General features: G+C 34.5%; 1 protein-coding gene across 1 annotated transcript; it reads left to right on the top strand.

Moving 5' to 3' along the window:
* The first annotated feature begins 2,963 nt into the window (after nt 1-2,963).
* On the top strand, nt 2,964-5,825 carry LOC107062334 (F-box/FBD/LRR-repeat protein At1g13570-like). Its single transcript, XM_015312865.1, has 5 exons — nt 2,964-3,777; nt 3,897-4,054; nt 4,139-4,417; nt 4,535-4,586; nt 5,686-5,825. The coding sequence occupies exons 1-5, from the start codon at nt 2,964-2,966 to the stop codon at nt 5,823-5,825; spliced, it is 1,443 nt and encodes a 480-aa protein (XP_015168351.1).
* The last annotated feature ends 3,194 nt before the right edge of the window (nt 5,826-9,019 follow it).

Genomic DNA, 9,019 nt, shown 5'->3' with positions numbered 1-9,019 from the left:
TTAGCTTGTACACCTTCGAGTCAAGTCGTTCATACCCATAATTCGACATGAACCATATGTTAAGAAGTCTTTTACAAATGTTTAAACCTTGTTTTAAGACTTAAGCTTTGAAGTTAAGTAAAAAGTATAGAGTTTCAAGTTAAGTAAAGAGTATAAAGTTTCAAGTTAAGTGAAGAGTAAATAGTTGAGCTCATTTCTCAAAAGTTATTAGGGAACTAAGTATTACCAAAGAAGTTTATAAATGTTTTCACATTTAAGACAAGAGGAAACTGAGATTTCCAAAAGAGTTTTGAGCATTTTGAGTACTATCTCTTTTAAGAAAAAGATGAGTTTGCGAAAGAGTTTCTAAAACATGATTAGTATGACAATCGAGTATGTCATCAATGTTTAAACAATATGGTCTCTAGATATACCATCAATGTTTATGCAGTATGACTTCCGAGTCATCAATGATCATATTAAATATGATTTGATGTGTTCTTTTAAAAAGAGTTTCAAGAGCAATTACCTCTTTTAAGAGGGTAGCTTTGAACAATTTTCTCAAATTAAAGGAAGATGTGTTTAAAACACTTATGAGCTAAAATATTTTTGGGAGTAGTCTTGAGCACTGAATTGGGGACACGAGTTCATATTAACTCAACTCTCCATAGGAACCATGTAGCTAACATGGGATTTCTCGGGTCATACTTTTTAGATGATCACGAAAGTTAAGCTAGTGGATCCACTAAGTTAAAGTAGTTCTATATGACGGCAAAGTATAGGACAACTCTGGCAGCGTGAGCAAGACGTTGTATCACCACTTAGGTTCATAGTGATGGTTGTCGGTTAGAGAAACTCTCACAATAGAAAGTGCATGGTTTTTCAAGGAGTTCTGCTTAGTATGAATGGGGGTATGGGACTTCATTCATGCATTGCACAAGTAGACTTTGAGAGGAAGCATGGTATATTTTGTGATATTATAACTATGATTTTGACGTCATGTTTTAAATAGTTTTACAAGCTTTATATATATTGCATGTGTCTTATTGCTTTATATTGAGTTTAGTTATTCATGAGTCGAGCAGAGCCAAGGTAAGTTCTCTTTTGTATCCCCTTCAAGCTTAAGTTGTTGTTTAGCGGGTCCAGCTCGCATTCTCGTACATTCCATGTACTGATGCTAGTTGGCCTGCATCTTTTTATGATGCAGACGCAGGTACCCAGGATCAGCATCCAGCACGCCGTTGATCCAGTTGAGCACTCCAGAGTCAGTGGTGAGCCTCTTTGCATTCCGGAGGACTCTGTTATTTTGTGTTCCTAGTTTTGTTTTATTAGGATGTTGCGGGGTCTGTCCCAACATCCATCTCAGTTTTATAGCGGCTTCATAGACAGTCAGTCAGTTAGTATTGAGTCTCTCGTCTATGTATATATGTAAATATTCTATTTTGAGACTCGAGTTGCCTTTTTCGGCCAGATTTTATCAGTTAATTAAGTTGTTTTATGTCCTTGCATGGTATGGAGTTATTCTGTTGAGTTAGGTTTCCGCTGAGTTAAGAAAGCCAGGCTAAGGGTTCGCTTGGGGCCAACAATGGTCTTCGAGTGCCGGCCATGTCCAGGGTGTAGGCTCGGGGCGTGACACTTATTATCAACAAAAGTTATATAATCATGTGTTTCTTGCTAATATTGTTGTTTTGGTATTTCCTGCTATTATTCAAGTAATCACGGAGTGCATTATAGTGTGTTGCCTTTATATTGCAGTGTTATCTTTGTTAAACTATAATCGCTAAAATTATTTTATTATATGATAAAATGGGACCTAAAAAAGTACTCCTTCTGTCCACTTTTAATTGTCATATTGCGCTTTTCGAAAGTCAATTTAACTAATTTTCAAAGTTAAATTATAGTATTACATAAATCCGATATTTTAAATAAAAAATTTAGATATTCAAAAAGCTATACGAAAAGTACTATAAACTCCAATTTTTTTGTATATCAATATGATGAAAAAATACATCGTAAAATGTAAGTCAAAATTATTATCGTTTGACTCTAAAAAAGAAAACCATGATAATTAAAAGTGGACGAATGGAATAGTTTTTATACTATCGACGTAATTTAACTATATTGCATGTTACTCTCTCTATTCCATATTAAATGAATCTTATTAAGTGCATTGTTGGAATATGACACATCTCTTAATTAAAAGAATTTAAGAACATAAATTAAAAGGGTATTTTCCATTATTATCCGTTTGATTATTCCCAAATTATTCACCTTGAAAATGAAAAATAATTAAAAATCTTATTAAAAGAAAAGGTAAATATGAAAAAAAAAAGTTCCAATAATTTTTTTAAACTTTGAATAATTCATTTATTTTAAACTATGAAAAAAGTCCCAACAGTGCATATGTAGAGAATTCAAACTTGTTTTTAGTTCCATAAATATTAAGGTTTTTTGTTTCTGAGTACTCTCTTCGTCTCATATTAGTTGATCACTTTCCTTTTTACATGCTTATTAAGAACTCATAAATAAATGGTAGTTTTACCAATTCACATCTTACGAACTTGTTTTGAACTTTGTAAACTAGTGTGGCTGTGTGGAGACTTACAAAAAGAATTAATTGTAAAAGTAATATGGGAAAAAATCAATTGATGCTTTCATGATTAGTAAGGTGATCAACTAATATAGGACAACTATATTTAGTACAATGATCAACTAATATTTTGAAAATCTGAATGGTCATTCTCTTTTTTAGTAAAGTAGAAATATCATTTTCAAGATGAATTAAAGAGGGGTGAACCCAAAGAGTCAAAAGGCCAAAGTAATCTCTCAACATTTGAAACTACAAATAGCTGAGGACTGAAGACATTAGGCATGCATTTGGGTCAAAAGAAATGTCCTCTTCTTTCATTTGTATTATGTTAATATATACCTAATATATCTTGGTATTAGTTGAATTTTTTTGTGGTGGTGATTTCTGTTTAACGATGCCTCCTAAGCACAAAAAGGTTGGTCGTGAAAGTGTTTCTGTGGATATATTCAGCAACCTTCCAAGTGATGTAACTGATGCTATTCTAATGTGTTTACTTTTACGAGACATTGTGAGGACAAGCATCTTATCAAAACGATGGAGATATAAGTGGTGCAAACTTCCTGAGTTGACACTTAATTTAAATCATTTGAGAACGAATGACTTGATACCTCCTACTTTGCAGTTTACCAACATTATGTATCACCTTTTGACCCTTCATGTTGGACCAATTATTAAGTTTACCCTTTCTATTAATTGTTTCCTGGAAACTTGCCCAGTGATTGACAACTTGATATTTTTCCTCTCAAGAAATGGCATTCAACACCTTGTTCTTCAACTACCGAGTGATGGCAAATTGCCTTCATCGGTATTCAAATGTTTGCAATTGAGGCATCTGATTATCAGAAGTTATGTGATTGTTTTTCCACCAGCTTTGGAAAAATTTGATAGATTAGTAAACCTTGAACTATGTTCTGTCTCAATTTCTTCCAAGTTGCTTGAAAGTTTGATCTCTAATTGCTCATTTCTCCAGCAATTGGTTTTGAAACTCAGTAGGTTGACATTGACAAGCGTTGTTGAAATTAAAGCTCCAATGCTGAGATCTTTCGATTTTAGTGGTAGTATACAATATATTTGCTTAAAGAATATTCCTCTTCTGGCAAAAGTTTCGCTTATAGATGAAGATTGTTTTTCTGCAAAGTCAACAAAATGTGATATTATCAATTTTTTCAAGTCTTTTGTTGTTCTCGAGAATCTTCACTTGAGTGAAGGTATTCTCAAGGTAAATTTGTTTAATTCCTTATTGTAATGCATTCTCTTATCCTTAGCATCGATCTTTCGGGCTTTGACTCATCCTGATTTTTTGCATTTTCTTCTTATTTCTTAGCAGCGGGCACAGGTGGAGTACCAGCAAGGCTTCCGTTTGATCTTAAATTTGTCAAACGTCTCCGCCTATCTTCTATTTATCTGGATAAACAGGATGAGATCTTGTGTGCTCTTTGCCTGATCAAAAGTTGCCCATATTTAGAATATATTGACATTGTGCAGGTTCTTAATTAACAGTCTTTTTTCTTTCTCTTTCTTATTTTAGTGGCTTTCTTATTCAAACGTCTCCGCCTATCTTCTATTTAGGTGTATGATAGTCCTGCTCTGCCATGTCTTGAACTTGAAGGTTTATCAGATGTGATGTTTAGTCACCTCAAGGAAGTTAAGCCAGAAGGTTTTCTAGCCCCAGTGGTTGGGATGCAGCTTATCAAGCTTTTGTTAGACAAGTCACCTGTGTTGGTACGAATGCTAATTAAGCCCTATATAGATGATGATCATCATTGGCAACTGTGTGAGTCTCTTTCCAAAACAAACAATTTGCTTGCTGCAGTAAATGCATTTCGGCGTGCATTACCTAAAGCAGAAGTAGTCTTTGACATTAAGTATGATTCAGATTATGACAATCTCTGAAATGAGACTTGCAACATGATTGAACTGATACGTGGTTGTTTATTTCAAAGTTATGCTGTATTAATTCTGTAGCTGAAGCCTTTCTCAAGAATATCAATCTTGTTTTTGCCCCTGGCTGGTAGAAGTGACATAGACCTTTTTTTATTAATTACTGGCCATGATATTTATTATTAGTTCTGTTATTTACTTTAATCTTATTTTCCTTTTTGTATTAATTCTGTTTTTCATGACATAATGTTTTGCAGTTTACAGATGCAGAAATGCAAAATTTCTCTTGCAGCTGTTCATCTTTTGATTTAACTACATAAAAAACATTTTTTATTTTTGTTATGGATATACAATCGTTTACACAACTTGAAAGATAATGCAATGTAAACATCAATCTGTCTAAGAAGGAAGTCTTGTAATCGACCGTCTCTGGAGATTAACTTATTACTCACTATGATGCACAGAATGCAAATTTCTGTTGCAGCTGTTGCTGTTTCGATTAAACTTCTATTAAATTTTGTTGTGTTGCACTAGACAATACCAAGCAGTGTCTATATATTTCTCGAGGCACAGTAAAACATACATATTAGTTTGGGGAACTGCCTGAATTACTACTTTGAAATTCTTACTTCATGACTTGTGGTTCATTAACGTCCCAATTCTCTTGGTTGACTAAGCCTAATTAAGAAATCAAACAAAATTGGTTACATTATCTTTTATAAACTCCTTATTTATGGACACTGGAAAACAATTTCATGAGGCGATACGTCTCAATTAGAAGAATTAACATTTGAAGCAGTTTTGAATGCCTAGTCAAGTTTCCGTATTAAGCTAAAATCAAGGTCAGAATAAAAATTATGGCCAATAATAAGCAGTGTCACCATGAATTGTATCCCAAAATCCAAGAACCCAACCTCCTTTGGAGCATTGTAGGCAACCAACCAAATGTACAGTTGGATCATCGGAGGACTGACTTAAACTGATAAATATTAAAGAAGCGATGCCCAATTGAGACCATATATCTTGCAAAGAAAATAACATATTTGACAGATCTCAAGTAGTTTGAAATCGATAGTATGAGAGGGTACATATCAGGTTGAATCCACGGATCATTCCAAAAAGTAAGTTAATTGTATACACCTCATTACTATGTTATTTGTGTAAACATTTATTTCCAGATAACTTGATAAGAGCTTATGTCTTTTGGTGTTTTGATGATCTCCTCACAAGTGCAGGGACCTGGTCCTCTGCAGAGTACGCTCGTCCAGTGACAAAGTGCGGTACAGCTGTAAAAGCTGTCTGCGTCAGAGAGTTGGTGAAAGCTGCAGAGTACTTCACCAATCAGAAGCAAGGATGTTGCTTGTACGTTTGGTAATAACTTTTCATGGTTTATATCAAACATTATACAACAATATTAACCCATTCATTCAAAGAGAGAGTCTTTCAAGCTTCAAGAACAGCAAGGGACTTGATTGAAGTGATGCGATTTGCTACCAGTTGCTTTTGTTTGCTTGTAATAGTTCTGATATTGTAAGATCCGTTTCACTTGTGAAAGAAACGTTTCAAACTTGTTTGAATCATTGTAAGAGCTAGGTTAAGGGTAACTTAGGTTCTTACTCTAAAAGTATATATTAATCGGTTAGGATAGTATAATGGGCGGTGTTGTATCCACTTAGCAAAGTCTAAGTTATCTAAGGGTGATAGCTTAGTGGGCAGTGTTGTATCTGCTCTGGCTCATCTAAGTAATAGGAGGTATTGCTTAGAGTTGGGATTAGTAGGTTAATCCTGGTTTGTAAACTTGCTTTTGCTTTTTGCTTGGAGAAGATTAGTGAAAGAAGTTTGAAAAGTCCTGGCAGGCCAGGTCGTGGTTTTACTCCCTTGAGCAAGGAGGTTTCCACGTAAAGTTGTTGTGCAATCTTTACTTTCAGCACTTTGTTTATTTTCTGTTATTGTAACTGTGCTGAGGACCTGGTCCCATAGAAAACGTGGACGCATACATTCCAACACATACAGTTTATCCTCCTCAGTCTCTATTGGCATGTTTTTGTTGTTGCACATTAAATACATTTTTTCCTTCAAATTTAACAAGTAAAAGTGAATTGAATGAATAATGTATTTTAGTGGAAAATGGTCAAATCAACTATTGTATTCTCAAAAAAAGTTTATATTTACTTCTTCATTATATTCCCTCCATCCACTTATAATTGTCATGATTTCCTTTTTCTGAGTCAAATTATAAAAACTTTCACTAACATTTTATGATGTATTTTTCATCATATTAATAGCAAAAATTACAATTTATAGTACTTTTCTTATAGTTTTTGAATATCTATTTTTTTGTTTAAAATATTAAATTAATATAATCTAATTTAACTTTGAAAATTAATCAAATTGACTTTTAAAAAATGTAACATGACAATTAAAAATGAACGGAATAATACATGATCAAATATGACATTTTCTGATGTTTAAATGAGGAGAGGAGCACAATAATATTCATTGAATAATTATTAAAAATTTGTTTCATCAGAAGTCGGTGGGACAGCTATATATTGTCCTTAAATAAAATAAAATCTCTTAATAACTCATTATTGTCCATGTGTCATTTTTAAAAAATTGAAGAATAAAAATTTGTTGACCCTAGGCATATATGCAACATCAATAGTTTTACAAAATTTATCAAAGCCAAAATATGATGTTCTTTAACTTTTTTTCCCTTTTCCTTTTTGTGTCTTTCCTCTTTTTGGTTGACGAAATTCGTTTGATAACTCATAAAAATTACAATTTTAATTCGACTTCATTAAAATTAAAAAGGTTCACATAGATAAATAGGGGACAAACATGAAGGAGGGAAAGAGGGAGAAATTTATTGCTCTAAAAAACTCACAAAATGATGCGACTCAGGAGTAGGATGAAATGGCCTATGTTACTAAAAGGTTTCAGAAAATCATCAAGAAACATGACGTCTTTCAAAAGAGGCTATTGAAGATGATGAAAATGTCTTCAACTCCATTTTCTCTTTAATGGCTAAATCCGATGATAAAGAGGATCAAAATGAGGTAACTCTTCTCGATCTTAAAGATGATTTAGACTTTCTTACCATTAAAAAATTGAGAAAACTTGCTGCTCTATTAATTGACTCAGTTGATGAACTGACCTCTGAAAATTTGATGATAAGTGAAAAGTTGAGTATGTGCGAAGATGAAAACTCAGTTCTTAATGCTCAAATGTCTAAACTGAGTATCAGGATAGGTATCCTCGAGAATGATAGTCTGGAACCCAGTGAGGGACCTGGTACCTCAGTAGGTGGAAAGAGAAAGCTTAGCATCCTTGAGGAAGAACTGGAAGAAAAGCTCAAAATCCTCGAGTCCAAGTTAGTTGCTTCTCTTGAAACAAATTCTCAACTGAGAAAGGATCTGAGTAAGGTCAAGGAGGAGTTAAGCCACTCTCTAAAATGGACTGACTCTTCTAAGATACTCTCTAATCTGTCTAATCAGAGTTTCAATGGAAAGAAAGGGTTGGGACGTAGACCAATAGAACCTCCTTATAATCCTCATAGCAAATATGTGTCTGTATCTGACAATCTGTTGTGCACTCACTGTGGGCGTAATGGTCATCGAAAAGAAAAGTGTGAGACTCTGAGAAAAACAAAACAAAAGCATGAGAAATTTGTCAGATCTGAAAACAGTGATAAAAGGGAACTCAAGGGACCTAGTCCCCGTTATCGGTTCAGTAAGAACACTTTGCCCCCTGGACAGCAAGGTTTCTTATTAAGCCTTTTGATAGTTATTGGGAACTCCGTCTGAAGTGGGTTCCCAAGTCTAATAAGTGATTCTTGTGCAGAAGAGAGGGAGCAGTCAATGCTGGTACATAGAATAGTGGATGCTCAAGTCATATGACTGGAAATACTCTTAACTTCCTCCCTTTGGAAGCACACCAAGGTGGTGGTGTGTCATTTGGCAGCGGAAAGAAAAGTTTTATTCTTGGTATTGGCAAAATAGGAAGAACTGTAGATCATTCCATAGGAAGTGTACACTATGTGGATAGTCTGAAGTTTAATCTCTTAAGTGTGTTTCATATTTGCAATAAGGGAAATGAAGTCAAGTTTATGTCTGAAGGGAAACAACTTGTCATGTCTGAGTGCTCAAACTGATGATGCAAATCTTTGGCATAGACGACTGGGTCATGTAAGTACCTCTTTACTTAACAAGCTTGTTGCAGGGGACCTGGTCCGCGGACTACCAAAGCTGAAGTTCTCAAATGACAAAATTTGTGATGCTTGTGCAAAAGGCAAACAAACAAGATTTTCTTTCAAGGCAAAGAAGGGTGTGAGCACTACCAGACCTTTGGAACTTCTCCACATGAATCTGTGTGAACCTGTTAGAATTCAAAGTAGAGGAGGAGTGATGAAGGGAGACCATGAGATGGAGGAGCTGATCAAGGAAAGGGAAGACAAGGATATCCTAAATCCTGGAAACAAACTGGTTGCAAAGGAAATTGCTGCAGATCTCACAGGAGCACCTGGTCCCTCTGATACTACCCAGAAGGTTCCATCTCAAAATCATGAAG

The sequence above is a fragment of the Solanum tuberosum genome, unplaced genomic scaffold, assembly GCF_000226075.1.
Source record: "Solanum tuberosum cultivar DM 1-3 516 R44 unplaced genomic scaffold, SolTub_3.0 scf00216, whole genome shotgun sequence".
NCBI classification, from domain to species: domain Eukaryota; kingdom Viridiplantae; phylum Streptophyta; class Magnoliopsida; order Solanales; family Solanaceae; genus Solanum; species Solanum tuberosum.
Note: the sequence above shows the minus strand (reverse complement) of the source record. Positions and strands in the feature narration are given on the sequence as shown.

What these genes read in the sequence shown, in the direction of transcription:
- LOC107062334 (XM_015312865.1), top strand. Translation starts at nt 2,964, where the DNA reads ATGCCTCCTAAGCACAAAAAGGTTGGTCGTGAAAGTGTTTCTGTGGAT. An exon ending in GTGCATTACCTAAAGCAGAA is followed by an intron (nt 4,418 to 4,534) that starts GTAGTCTTTGAC and finishes TTAATTCTGTAG; the next exon opens with CTGAAGCCTTTCTCAAGAAT. An exon ending in TTTGCCCCTGGCTGGTAGAA is followed by an intron (nt 4,587 to 5,685) that starts GTGACATAGACC and finishes TCACAAGTGCAG; the next exon opens with GGACCTGGTCCTCTGCAGAG.